Genomic DNA, 15,073 nt, shown 5'->3' on the forward strand with positions numbered 1-15,073 from the left:
GTTACTTTTTAAAGTTAAGGTTATGCGAGGTATAGCGAAGGCTTGATTTGCCTGTCGCCCATTCATAATCTTAGCTTCAATTGTCCATTCTCCAACCGAAGTGACGATCAATCTTGTGCCATTGCAAAGACCAGCCCTTTGGTTGAGATTGCGCAGTAACATTATTGGGATTCCTGGTTTCAGAATGATTTTATGCTATGGGAAATTATTACCACTGACTGAGTTTAAGAACTCAATTGGGTATAAGAGGTCATATGCTTCTTGTTGAGCGGTGGATTTGTCAATAGTATCTGAGCTCAGGCATTCCTTCTCTGTACCAGGGACTAAGGGGATCATGTAATCTTTAACAGTATCTGTCATTTCATTTGTTGGAGCTAGTATAGCTCTCTGTGATAAGTATACAGGGTCTTTGTATCTGGCACGAAAGTTAGGATAAACTGAGTGGACAATAGCTGTAAGTCTGTCCTCATTAGGAGTGATAAGCAGTCGCTGTGGTACTGTAATCTAGCTTGGTTCGTCGTCTCCGTCTCTAGCCGTGCACGGTATTTTGCCTTCGCCGATGTCCAATATCCACCTACTAAATGCTGCCACCTCCTGCTGTTTAGAAGGATCATCTAGTGAACATACTAATCGCATATTCTATTTTAGACTCAGGATTTCAACATGGTCCCATAACCGAGACCTGATGATAGTGGAGCTAATGATATCTTCTTTGGTACCACCTTCAACCACAGGTAAGATCTATCTGAGGTCCCCTCCTAGAACAACAACTTTTCCACCAAATGGTATATGAGCAGTCTCTGGGCTTTTGGTTTTTTCAATATCTCTGAATGTGCGGTCTAAGGCCTCGAAGCATCTCCTATTAGCCATGAGGGCCTCATCCCAGATGACCAAGCTTGTGAGCTCAATAATCTCAGAAAGCATTGTGCCCCTACTAACATCGCAGACTGTATCCTCTTCTACCTCACAAGGAATTTTGAACCTTGAGTGAGCTGTATGACCTCCTTGGAGCAGCAGCGCCGCTATACCCGAGGAAGCCACGGTCAGTACAATCTTATTCTTTGCTCTAAGATATCCAACCATTCTATTCCATAAGTATGTTTTACCGGTGCCTCCGTATCCTGAAACAAAGAAGAATTTAGGCTGGTTTTGTTCAACTCTCTGGACTATTGTGTTGAAAGCATTTGCCTGATCTTCGTTGAGAGAAATAGTTGGACTATTCATATCAATGGATGGATCCGAGGGATGTGATAGTTCCTCTTCAACCAGACGATTGTGTAGAACAGGATATTCAGAATGGGTCTTTGGAGGCAGATTGTAGTTAGCTATGTTCTTACCACTCTGCGAGAATAAAATGGCTAGCTCATCGAGAAGAAAATCTCTAGTTCGTGAATCAGGTACTGCATAGTTTGGATCATCGACCATATCTCTATATTGATAGATAATATCATCAGATAGATGGCGCCATACTTTTTCAAAGAAACTCTTTTCATCACCTACCTCACAGAACAGGATCATGGTAACGAACAAGCTTCGTAGCTGCGCCGAAGTAGCCCAAGCAGCCGACTCATCAAAGGCATTATACCACTCTTGGTCATCACCAAGGAGACCATGTGATCGGCATGCCTCTTTGAAAGTGTGATGATATTTTCCATTATGAAATCTAAGGTTTTCATAGCTGGTGGCACCTTTCACTATTAGAAGCAACATGCGAAGGTAGTACCGCTCACCAGCCAATGGGTGCACATAATGGAGCCTGCCTATCTTACCAAACTTTTGCCTCCGCTTATGCCATTTCCTGTCTCTTTGATCCCATAACCATCTAGAGGGAAATTGCGGATAAGTGAACGCTCTAGCTTCAGGAAAAATTGCATTACACCTAAAACACTGAGTCAACATTGTTCTTCTCAAAAACTCTGCTGATACTAATCTCTCCATTTTGGTTCTTGCACTAAAGCTTACAAAATTTTTGTTTGGAAGGTGGACAGGCATTCTCTCTACCGCTGGGTGGTGTCTATGGATGTCATATCCAAATATTCTCCAGCATGCATCTTGTTCATAGATATATCTGCAATTGAGGTATTCTTTTACCTCATTTATAGTGTTTGTTTCGTCATCATATGGTGCTGGCTGGCCTTTCTGAACCCTCTGTAGGTAAGCTTTGCTACAATCAGCTCCCTTGGTTACATATTTGAAGAGGTACTTGATGAAGGTCGTTTTATTGCACCATTCAACATTTATATGTGCCTGGTACTTTTTGAGCAACAACATATTATATGGGACAACCCATCTATTATCCATCTGGAAGTCTCATTTCTTAACAAAAAGTGCATTTGTTCGTCTCTTGTGCACTGCAAAACCATTCTTGTTAACTATAGTGGCTGCCTCATATGGCTTGGGAAAATGTTTTGAGCATTTTTTCTTTTTCATGCAGGGACATTTTGGGTTGTCTTTACCACAAGGGCCATGTATCTATGTTCGGAGACAAGAGCATAGCCAAGTGGATCTATTTTTGGATCAGGTATCTCTGCAGCGGCATATTTGTCAATCATTGCTGTAGTTGGACTTGATGTATCCGTGGAAGTCCATAGAATAATATGGGCATGTGGCAGTCCCCTTTTCTGGAATTCGACAGTGTGAAGCACTGCATTGGAAAAAGAGGGATCTTAAGAATTTGTAAGAAAGAGTGGCTTGTTAGGAAACAGCATGCAGGTAGGTACGAATGGAAAGGACTGTATTGAAGCAAGGATAGCAAGACACTATGCATAAACATGAGTGTACCTGCATTGCAGGGTCCAAAAGATGTACCAGCTTTGATATCATGTAGAAGTTCCTCTAATTTCATATTAAAGACCCTGACTATCAGATCATTCCTGTCAACTGGCTTTTGTCCAGGATCAAAGATGGCTTCAGTGATCTCAGGCCATTTAGGATTGCATGTGAAAGTAACGAAGAAATCTGGAGGACCATATTCTCGACAAATAGCGATCCCATCATGATAATTTTGTATCATGTAACGTCTGCCACCCATGTGCGACGCCGGGAGCACGGTCATCTTCCCCATCTCGCTGCCCTCTGTGGATCCTCTGTTTATTGCATCACAAATTCCTTGGATACTTTCCATTCTAATATTAGCTTGGTTTTCTACTATGTATCGTAACCTGTTTTCATCTACACAGGCCCGAGCATCCACCTTAGCTTGACTTGAGAGTGCACCATAACACAGATACAGATTTGGTTCATCTTTCCTATAATGGAACATGTAGCAGTAGTAGTCCTGCATGGTGACTTTTATATGAGCATTGGCTCTTATCTGTATGACTCCAGCGTACAGAACCCCAGCTTGCCAACCGCGCTCAGCATATGGAAATAACAAAGGATATTGAAGCGCCATGAAAGCGGGATGCATAGCAAAAATCTGTTGAAGGTCTCCTGCTTGTTTCTGCACAATAATATCCCGCTCAAAGGCTTCGTAACTGAAATCACCAACTACTAACATAGCTAGCTGATCTATGGTTGGTAAGCTGTACTGAGGCGGATCACCATCTCTTGGGCCAACTATGCGAATAACAAAGTCTTCTGTTTCATCATCTGCCAACCGGTCCCTCGCCATCCGAAACTACTGCGCAAATGAGTTGTGTTGATCAAGCATGGCAGCTAGGGACTGAACAATAGCAGGATCTAGATCCGATCCTCTAGCGTCATGATGACCTAAAGAAGCAATTCTATTTTGCACCTCGTGCGATGTATCATACACATATAGTTGTATGAACTTGGCAGGCTCATCATCCGGTGGCAGCAAAGAACCTATGCGGTGGTGAATTTGTCCACAAATCTTGAAAACCGAAGGACCTCCACCATCATTCATGGATCGGTCTATGTTTGCTCCCATCGAAGTGAAGGCAAAAAGGCAATTGTACTGCCTGATATTTTTCATAAATTTATTGGAGATAGGACCACCGTCAGACCTCACAAGAGTTGCTAGAGGCTCAGGTCTTGGCAGGAACCGCGGAATGGCGACTCTGCCTCCTTTGCAGCACTTGTTATAGATAACTGAGCCCGAAGAACCCTGGGAGTCCTTGCCAACTCTTTCGGCGTGCCAAAAAATGGCTCGGCAGTTGCAGCATTGCCGATCAGGTGGACCATAATATGATCTTCCAGGATACGAAACTGGTTCATAGATATGGAATAGGAAGATGCATAGTAAGAAGCTATTTTTTTGGGCTTGGGTTGTGCACTGTGCTTAAAGTAAAGGCACATGTGCTGTGAACATATGGAATCAGTACCTTTGAGGGCTTCTACGAAGGCCTCATCAAACTGGCCACACTCTAGATCAGCACTTTGCTTAGATGCAGCACCTGTACACATACTCTAGGTCTTAGGAATATGGATATGGAAGGAGATAGATAGAGTGTGTGTGTGTGTGTCTAGTAGGTCTAAATACCTCTCCAGACAAGGCGATGTTGGTTTAACAGTTTCCTTCTTTTGTTCCTACATGCAGCAGGATTGGATGTTTCTAGAGCACACGAAGTATTGTTTCCTGAGTAGACGCAGGAACAGCATGAATCTAATGCTGTATGTACACATGGGGGCCTGAACAGCTGATGGCACATACGTGGTCTTGCGCGGCGCCTTGCCGATGTCGGTGTACCGGAGCTCTCTGCATGCACAGGAGCCTCCACTGCCATATATAGGCATATACTGTTAGGCTAACCAATATAGACAAATATGCAGGTCTCGGGAATTAGTTCCAGAGATCTTTTATACAAAATGGCGACTAAAACAAAGTGCATTTTACATACATGTCTGTCGTGCAGCCATAGGAAGCGGCTACTCCATGTGGTTTCGCTGGCTGTGCATCTTACTATGAAGAGACATGAACAGGGTTTTTTTTGGAGGGGGAAAATACATGACTGACACATAATATGAGTAATATAGAGAGATGGGAGTTTTAACACAGAAAAAGGTATGAAGCAGGTACTTCGGAAAAAGGTAAATGGCCATAAATGGCATGAACAAATTAGGTGTGCAGTAAAAAATTTTGGACACAGCTATAACTCAGGAATCTGCGTCTATATGCCAGAATGTGGTAGCACGACCATGGCTTCAGTAGCAAACAAGATGTAAGTAACGAAACGCGAAAACATAGTTCCACAATTGAATCTGATTTATTGCTTTAGGAAGCTGTAGTTACAATGGAAGCAAAAAATTATTACAGAGAGACAGTCTAAGAAGGCACAGCCTAGAAACACTAAAGAGCACTACCGTGCGGAATAGCCGCGACCTCATCTAACAGGAGCCGTGCACAAACTTCGAGCGCAGGCAAAAGCACATTTGGTTGTTCTGAGACCGCTATTACCAATCTAGCAAGTTGTGTACCCCTATTTGCAATTGGGAGGAGCCGCTGGGCAATAGCTCTATACATATGTAATCCATGCACACTATAATCAACAGCAGCCGAACCATATAGCCTTTGCAAAGCAATAATAGCTTGGAACGCTGCGGCCTCATACGCTAAAGCCTCCTCTAAATGTGGATGACCCCAAAAAAACAATGTGCGGCGGCCGGTGTGAAGCACACTGGATGGCAGTTCAATCTCTATACCATAAAGATGTGTCCCATCCTGTATGACCTCATGTATACAAGATATATAAGGTAAGCAACATTGCTGTGCAATATCCCTCAAAATAGCTATATATGATGAGTTGGAAGAAAACATGACGCCAATGCTGGGTTTGCCAAAAAAAAAATTTGTTTTCCGAGAAAAAAACTTTTGGTGGGGATTTTGCAGATCTGAAATATTTTTTTTGGCAAAGCCTTCGTGCGGAATCAAAACTAAAACTAGTGCCGATATCCAGACAGCCGTAAGAAGCGACCGCGTCCTTCTAATGTGTTTGCAGACCCCAAAAGAAAGCAGACCGATATCAGTTTACTTTATCATAAGAAGCACTGGTTTGCAGAATAGGTGTGCATACAAGGATGAGCCGCTCTTACCTGAGAGCAAGCAGGAATCAAGTACAGAGGATCTTGAGGAACACCGAACAGCTCTCCAACTGAGCACGACGTAGTACCTTTTGTCTAGCAGAGCGAAATAACCCAACTCAGGACAGTGATGCAGGCCGAGGAACCTGTATTATCTCATAACAATAGCAAAAGCAACAGCAAATTAGGTCAATACACAAAGGGCATGAATCATAAAATAAAACGGTGCGTGCAGCAACATATAAAATAGTTTAGGCGAAACCCAATACATGACAGAAATCAGATTGTAATTTGGAGCAACACTATACAGAAAAGAGTGTCCTAATTTCCCAAGAAAATATATATATGGTCACCAAACAAACAGCAAGTAAAAGATAACGTTACACTACTATCGCTTATTGCTCCCTATACACAATAGACAGGAAAATAGCAGATCGAAACCATGTTACATAAAAGATGTTATTTTGAAATGGCTGATCCTGCATCAAACAAATAGCATTGATTCAGTCAGTAAGGAATGACATGTAACCCAAAGGCATGTCTTTGCCCTACCCAAATACTGGCTAACTCAATGTTACACTACTATCGCCTATCGCTCCTTATATGCATATCGGTTAGCAGTAAGAGCCTTAGATGTATAACAGCACAAAACAAATTTTGAAAGCAGTCCAAAAAATTTTTATGACTTATAATGTCCAGCTCGTCCTCACTAGTGGCCCTTGGTTGTGTTACTCATGTAGGAAATCAAACATAGATCATACGGCACCCCACGTGTTGGCATGCGGCAAACAAAAGCATCAATTGGCATACAATTGAAAAAGAAAGCAATGAACCCATGTATAACAGCAAACAACTAATCTTGAAAGCAGTCCAAATAATTTTTATGACTTATAATGTCCAATTCGTCATCACCGGTGTCCCTCTGCTGTGCTACTCGTGTAGAAAATCAAACATAAATCAAACATGATGCCAATGCTGGGTTTGCCAAATAAAAAATTTGTTTGCCGAGAAAAAAACTTTTGGTGGAAATTTTGCCGATCTAAAATTTTTTTTGGCAAAGCCTTCGTGCGGAGCCAAAACTAAAACCAGTGTCGATATCCAGATAGGCATAAGAAGCGACCGCGTCCTTCTAATGTGTTTGCAGAACCCAAAAGAAAGGAGGATATCAGTTTACTTCATCATAAGAAGCACTGCTTTGCAGAATAGGTGTGCATACAAGGATGAGCCGCTCTTACCTGAGAGCAAGCAGGAATCAAGTACAGAGGATCTTGAGGAACACCGAACAGCTATCCAACTGAGCACGACGTAGCACCTTCTGTCTAGCAGAGCGAAATAATCCAACCCAGGACAGCGATGCACGCTGAGGAACCTGTATTATCTCATAATAATAGCAAGAGCAACAGCAAATTAGGTCAATACACAAAGGGCATGAATCGTAAAATAAAACGGTGCCTGCAGCAACATATGAAATAGTTTAGGCGAAACCCAATAGATGACAGAAATCACATTATAATTTGGAGCAACACTATACAGAAAAGATTGTCCTAATTTCCCAAAAAAAATATATATGGTCACCAAACAAACAGCAAGTAAAAGATAACTTTACACTACTATCGCTTATTGCTCCCTACACGCAACAAACAGTAAAATAGCAGATCGAAACCATGTTACATAAAAGATGTCATTCTGAAATGGCTGATCCTGCATCAAACAAATAGCGTCGATTCAGTCAGTAAGGAACGACATGTAACCCAAAGGCATGTCTTCGCCCTACCCAAATATTGGCTAACTCAATGCTACACTACTATCGCCTATTGCTCCCTATATGCATATCGGTTAGCAGTAAGAGCCTTTGTGGCTGCGAATTCAGGAAACCTAACGTCGATGTAGTATGGTTGGACTTTTGGTTAAATAGATTATGGCTGTAACATGCACATGGAAAAGTTCAAACATATAAGGAAACAACGCGGTGTTAAGATAAAGCATTACTATGCTTACATAGGAAAATTTGTACAGATACTGATCTGAGTCAGGATTGGAGATGTTTGTGCTTTTACAAACACAAACAAAGGCATAGCCTTATGTCACCTGATTTACAGTGCAAAGCAGAGGATCTACGTTACATTAATAGGCGCTTTTGTACATTGATAGCGATGCTGTGCACAAGAGCACGGTTATTATACATGGCTAGCTTGAGACGTGGGCACATCCTTGCTCTGCTGTCCAGTGAACTCTCCATCTTTGTTTTGAGTCAGGAGCTACCGGTTCATCAATCTAGGTATGTGTGTTTCTGAATGAGTTATAGTCTGTACGAAACTTGTACTGTTAAGGTAATGAGTGCTGAGGGATGATTAGTGTACCTGAATCCTATAGGTAGCACATGCAATAGGTGCTGTGACTGCAAGCAGACGGTAAGGTCTAAAAATAACACATTAAAAGGAAAAAGGAAATTTCCATATAGGAAACAGGGGAAAAACAAAAAAAGTATGAACCTGTCAGCCAGCTTTTCTTTGAAGGTCATTATAACACTAAATGGGTGCTATACTGCAGTTTTATTTTATAAAAGAAGGGACTAATAGACAGTACATCCATGTGTAGAGTAAACAAATTTTTGTAGCTATAATCATTAGGACTAATAATAGGGCAACCACATCTATATCTGTATTATGTAAATATGCCATGTCAATAAGCAACAACAAATCAGTTAATATTTGGTGAACTAAACATGTGGATGTGGGAAATCTAGTAAAAATAGATGGATTATTGATTAAAGTAACTTGAAGACATATGCACAATCTGAAATCAAACATAAATCATACGGTACCCCAAGTGGTGGCATGCGGCAAACAAAAGCATCAATTGGCATACAGTTGAAAAAGAAAGCAGTGAAGCCAAGCAGCAGCATGCACACCAAAATTTCATTCTGCTAATACCGAAATCATTTTGGATGTGCAAATGCAAATTAGAACACAGACCTTTTAATATAAAACTCAACTTGTTTCTATGTGTCAGTAGGTACCCTTCTAAATTTTTCAATACAACCCAGCCCAGCGAATATCAGTCTACTTCATCATAAGAAGCATTTGAACACCTGCTTCTTATCAATTTACTTCAGTTTACCTCTAAATTCTTCAATACAACCTTAAGAGACATTTGATGGAGCAATCTGTAACAATAAAATTTAATATAAGTAATCATTCTAAGCTTACACCGCACTATATCTTATCTACCTCCTAGATCAAAGGGCACCGGGCATCTTTAATCTTGGATTCAATCAACACCTGCCTGCTACATACAAACTGCTAGGGTGCTCAAGTGCTGATCGCACAAACCTTTCTCCACATCAAGGTGTACGCATGATATGGCTGCAACGACTGTATGCTTGAGCAGACAACGGCCACGCTTGAGTAGACGGCGTGCAGCAGCAGTTCCAGACCAGCCGTCGACGTGGTAGCCCGGAGCTGTCGGTGCTCTACGCTCATGCTAATCAGCGGGCAAGGTTGCACAGGCCGCATACGCCGACAAGCATAGATCCTAGAGTCCATAACGCTGCAGGATGCCCCCATGTCGCATCCCTCAACGCCAGACACAAATCCTATGGGGGAACTAACGGATCCGGCCATGGAGGCGCTGGATCCGGTCATGGAGGCCCCGGATGAACCCTAGCAAAGGTGGATGAGAAGCACGCAGATCCCCGGTTGACCCAGGTGCCCGAGTGTGAAGGAGAGGAGGAGCAAGGGAGGGAGGCCGCCTTTACCTGGTGCTTGGTCGCAGTGGGTCATCGCCGAGCCACCCGCGCCGGCCTCCACGTCGGTCGCCGGCGGCGCCCTCGCCAGGCGCGCCGCCCCGGGGCTGCGCGGCACCTGCACCCGCGACCAGTGGCGTGGCCGTAGCCGGTGCGTCGCCGTGGGAGAGAAGGAGAGGGAGGGGAGGCGCGAGCGGCGGGTGGGTGGCGGCGGCGTCCGTGCGAGCCACGGGAGGAATGGGGGAGGACGGGGAAGAGATGAGGCCGACTATGTGGACCCAAAATCGGAAGCCGCGGTATATATTCGCTGGGCTGGCTCCGGAGTCGAAGCCGGACTACGCTGACGAGAAGCCGGTGGAAGCCACTAAGGAGCGGCGGAAGCTGATTCCAGTGAAATTCGCTCCGAGCAATCACGCCACACGATTCAAGATCAGACGGCTGGGGGAGTTTTGGGCGACATGGATAGGCTTGCTGGCGGAGGAGCATGTCCGGCTTGTCTGTCTTAATGATAGAGTTGCTCTATATGTGGACGTTACTAGTTTGGTACACAGTTAAAAGGCTGAAAGGATCAGTTTATGCTTTATTGTAGAATGCGATGAATTCTAGGTTTATGTTAAGTGGAATGTGTCTAGTTGTCCATGCCTGTTGTTGACCTATTTTGTGACAAATTGCTTTATTAATTCATTAATTCAGTGCTGATCACAAGTCTTCTTTCATCACAACTAGCACCTACCAGTATTAGTTATTACCAGGTTTAAACAAGACTGGCCCCTAAGCCCCTTATATTTGTCTTTATTAGATTAACATGAGACTCGAGTGTTTTGCGCTGGACACTCAGCAAAGTTTAGAAACTTTGCCGAGTGTTTTGTTCTTGACACTCGGCAAAGTTGAGAAAATTTGCCGAGTGTTTTTCCATCGTGCACTCGGCAAAATCGCCGTCACTGTGCCATCTCGTTAACATTTTTTTGCCAAGAGTTTATTTTTGCCGAGTGTTTATTGACACTCGGCAAACTATTTGCCGAGCGCGTGATAAAAAAACACTCGGCAAACTACTGTTTGCCGATAAATTAATGTCGTGTTGAAAGCTCTAGTCTGGTTTTGGTTAATTGATGAAACCCTAAGTGCTAACCTAGTTTATCAAAGTGATTATGAGATAGGTAGCATTATTCCAAGTGGTAAAGCAAATGAAGATCATGACATGATGATGGTGATTCCATGGTGATGATTAAGTGCTTGGACTTGAAAAGAAGACAGAGAAAAATAAAAGGCTTAAGATAAATGTATAAATTGTAGGAGCCATTTTGTTTTAGTGATCGAGACACTTAGTGAGTGTGATCACATTTAGGATCGATAGCCGTACTATTAAGAGGGGTGAAACTCGTATCGAAATGCGGTTATCAAAGTGCTACTAGATGCTGTAACTCATTGCATATGCATTTAGGATCTAGTGGAGTGCTAACACCATTGAAAATTTTTGTGAAAATATGCTAACACACATGTGCACAAGATGATACATTTGGTGGTTGGTACATTTGAGCAAGGGTTCAAAACTCCACCGGTGGAGTCTCCGCCCGTACAGAAAAGACAGGGTTTCACAGAGTGACTGGACGCTGGTCACGTAGTGACTGGACGTTGGGGTCCTGCATCCGGCCAGTAGCAGCAGTGAGTGCACGTCTTAGTCTTGTGACCGGATGCTGGCGTGAAGAGTGACCGGACGCTCAGGGTCCGCGTCTGGTCAATGCGGACGTACGCTGATGTGGCGGCGCACAGAGGAGAAAGTGAGTGATTGGACGCTGGGTGTGTCCGGTCGGTGGTGACCGAACATGTCCGATCATGACTGGTACCTTACTGGAAACGACCGGAAGCTGGGGTCCTGCGTCCGGTCACTTCGCAGCAGCGCGTCCGGTCATAACTTAAATGTACTGATGACCGTTGAGATCTGGCGATCAGCGCTTGAAGCAGGGGACACGTGGCACACATCGCGTGACCGGGCGCTGGGGTCCAGCATCCGGTCAATCTGACCTGTGCGTCGGGTCGTCCCGTTTTTTAGTGGACTGAGGAGCCAACGGCTCTATTTCGTGGGGGCTTCTATTTAAGCCCCATGGCCGGCTCAAGTTCACTCTCTTGGCCATTTGCATTGACATAGCAACCTTGTGAGCTTAGCCAAAGCTCTCCGACTCATCTCCATCATTGATCCATTATCATTGTGAGATTGGGAGAGAATCCAAGTGCATTGCTTGAGTGATTGCATCTAGAGGCACTTGGTATTTGTGTTTTGTTGTAGGATTCACTTGTTTCTCTTGGTGATTGCCGTCACCTAGATGGCTTGGAGCAACGAGGATCATCGAGCGGAGGTTGGTGATTGTCTCCGGCTCCGATCGTGGTGATTATGAGTGGTCTTGTGCCTTCCTCGACGAAGGGCTGAAAGGTAACTCTAGTGGATTGCTCGTGTCATTGAGTTTCCTCACTTGTGGGTAGGTTCTTGCGGTGTCTAATTGTGTGGACGAGGTTCGTGAAACACCTTTTAGCCACCGAGCCACCAAGTGTTGGTTGACACAATGGGGACTAGCGTGCCGGCAAGCACGTGAACCTCGGGAGAAAAATTGGTTGTCTCTTGCCCGTTCGTATTCTTCCTGTGATTGATTTAGTATTCATCTTGTGATTGGTTCACTCCTCTACACGACGGTATAATCACCCTACTCACTCATTTATATTCTTACAAATTAGTTGTAGCAAGCTCTTTAGTGTAACTAGAATTGAGAGCTTGCTTTGTAGTTTAAGTTCATCTAGTGGAGCTCTTTAGTGTAGCAAGTGTGAGAGCTCTTAGTGAGTAGTAAAATAGAAAATTGTGTGTTTAGTGATCATAGCAACTAACATTATTGGATAGATGGCTTACAACCCTTGTAGTGCTAGAGCAAGTTTGCATTTCGCTATTTGTTATACTAATCAAATTGTTCTAATTGATTTGTAGATTTTTAAATAGGCTATTCAACTCCCCTCTAGCCATATTAGGACCTTTCACGTGTGTTGTATGCCGAGTGTTACACTCGACAAAACATTTGCCGAGTATTTTTGGGCCTTTGCCGAGTGCCCCTGGCACTCGACAAAGCTACTGTATCTCGTAGTGAGAGCTTGGCGGAGCTGAAGACGAGCGTCCAGGAGCTGCGCCTAGTGCTCAGGAGAGGAGACGACCCAGCTGTCCAGCTCAAAATCGATTCCTTCGTCCGTCTGGCGAAGAAGGCACACAAGCCTCTGAAGAAGACGGACCAGCAAGGCTACTGCTGAAGGTTGCAGAGTGGTCAGACTAATGGCAGAAGCCAGAGAGATGGCTGTCTATCTGCTTGAATCCATTTCGCGGCTCTTGCTGGAGCAAGTTGGCAGTCCAAACGCGAGCAAATGGTCCCTTGTGTCCAAGAGGTTCCAGAAAAGAAAGGTTGTGTGCGAGGAGCGGCAGTTGGGGGCGCTTGAGCGCAACATGGGAGACCTTGGAGATGGTGTGGGTATTCTGTTCAGGAGATTGATTCAGAGCAGGGTTGCTCTAAACATTCTTAGCTCATAGATGCTTCTGATGATGCACACGTTCCCAATTGTATCTGAACTCAAATAAAATGTAGATAAACCAGATTGTTGAAGACGGTTTTGGTCGTACTAGTACCTTTTTGCCGCATCATTGATGTTCTGTGCATGCCTCTTGTCCATGTGTTCAGCTAAAATATGACTAGGAGAACCGAAGATTGGACTCGAAAATCAAATGCGGTAAAAAAGAGTTAAATTTGGATAATTTTGCAAACATCTAGGAAAAACTGGTTCAGGATCGTTTTGGAACCGGACTGAGCCGGTTTTAGCAGTCCATGGCCAAATCAAGATTTTCCTGTTGGAACTCATTTTGATCTACTGTGAAACTTATTAATTACGAGCAGAATAGGTTTTACTGGATAACATCTGTCTATGTATATGAGAGAATCATAACATCACCCGTCTATGTATACGAGAGAATCATGGTCGATTAAGTGATCCATCTATCCAGTCGATCATAATCAGTCTATTACATTTTCACTTTTTTTCTTCCATGTCAACCTCTTCCAACCACCTTGTTGTTCACCATATCTCTCAACGAGATTTGTCAATGTTCTAAGTGGCCTTGCTGACCCTAGGACACTCCCGTTGTGCTCCTTCCTGATGGGTCTTCCTATGAGACGTTTATGGGTCTTTCGGGCGAAGAATGAGCGTGTGGCCTCACTGACTTGCTAGTTGGCCTTGCTGTTTGTACCTCCCTCCGCTGCGTATCTCAATCATGTGCGACCTAGGTGATCATGCCTTTGCTGGTGTGTGGGCGGATTTAGCGTCTACACACTTTTTTGTGACTTCACTAGGGACGAAAGCAAATCAATTCACTACGAAAGTCTGGGATGTTGGAGATTCAAGGACATCATCAAACCTTTAGTTGATCGACTTCTTCAAAAGATTCACATGATGTTGGAGAAGAGGGTGAAAGCCTGGGATGTTGTCGATCTAGGGTATGCTCTATTGCCCTAGCATGCTTCGAGGTGTATCGGCTGGGAGCTATCAAGAATATCAAGGACGTCAAATTCGATCCCCTTCATGCTACATCTTCATCTGAGATAAAAACTGGTCAACATCCCCTGGGTCTGGTATGACACATGATGAATGCGCTAAGATGCTTGTTGAACATACTATATTTGTTGAAATCCAATACAAGTGCTACAAAATCTTAGAAAATTTATTGATATCCATAATAAAAGGGAGGAAAAGAAATATTGATGCATCTATTATTGGATCGGCGCCAGTTGCTAGCCAACCTCAATATATGATGTTCGGTTTTTTTGAGAGACAGACGAACTATGCATCGGCTAGCTAACCAATCCAAATTGGCCAATTCGGCCGGCGGCTGAAGCCGCTAAGACCAATTTAGGGGGTTACTACTATTTTACCGATGGTGAAGGCCAATTTAGGGGGTTACTACTACTTTACCAATGGTTACCTTCACGCAGCCATCGGTTTCCACCACACGAGCCAATACCAATACAACAGCATCGTATGTGTCTTTTGATCATAATACGGTGTTGCCAAACCCTCCTAAACACAGTTAAGAAGTTAGCAAGCTAATGCATGTGCAAATACTTCACAAATCTGCTATTCAGACCCATGAGATGAATCTATATGCTGATGTAAGGAGGAATTGAAAAACATTATTACCAGAATGTATTGCCATGCAAAAACAAGATGTTACTATTGTTGTCCAAGGTACTGGACAATAAAAAACACCAAGATTGATTTGTCAAATCGACCTTGTTTAGGTGGATCAAAGACCCTCATGCACCTTCA

At 43.7% G+C, this 15,073-nt stretch overlaps 1 protein-coding gene, 1 long non-coding RNA gene and 1 pseudogene across 2 annotated transcripts; 1 reads left to right on the forward strand and 2 right to left on the reverse strand.

Moving 5' to 3' along the window:
• LOC136486341 (uncharacterized) overlaps positions 1-13,286 on the forward strand; it is a 30,398-nt pseudogene extending 17,112 nt beyond the window's left edge.
• On the reverse strand, positions 742-4,124 carry LOC136487139 (uncharacterized). Its single transcript, XM_066484269.1, has 3 exons — positions 2,782-4,124; positions 2,457-2,644; positions 742-1,341 (listed from the first exon to the last, which is right to left on the reverse strand). Exons 1-3 carry the CDS (start codon positions 3,611-3,613, stop codon positions 742-744), a joined length of 1,620 nt encoding a protein of 539 aa, XP_066340366.1. The 5' UTR covers positions 3,614-4,124.
• On the reverse strand, positions 4,549-6,154 carry LOC136486346 (uncharacterized). The gene is made up of 3 exons (XR_010766775.1): positions 5,995-6,154; positions 4,803-4,864; positions 4,549-4,681 (listed from the first exon to the last, which is right to left on the reverse strand). It is a non-coding gene; the product is annotated as an uncharacterized lncRNA (long non-coding RNA).
• Positions 13,287-15,073: the final 1,787 nt, after the last annotated feature.

Source organism: Miscanthus floridulus, chromosome 10 (assembly GCF_019320115.1).
Source record: "Miscanthus floridulus cultivar M001 chromosome 10, ASM1932011v1, whole genome shotgun sequence".
In the NCBI taxonomy this organism is placed as follows: domain Eukaryota; kingdom Viridiplantae; phylum Streptophyta; class Magnoliopsida; order Poales; family Poaceae; genus Miscanthus; species Miscanthus floridulus.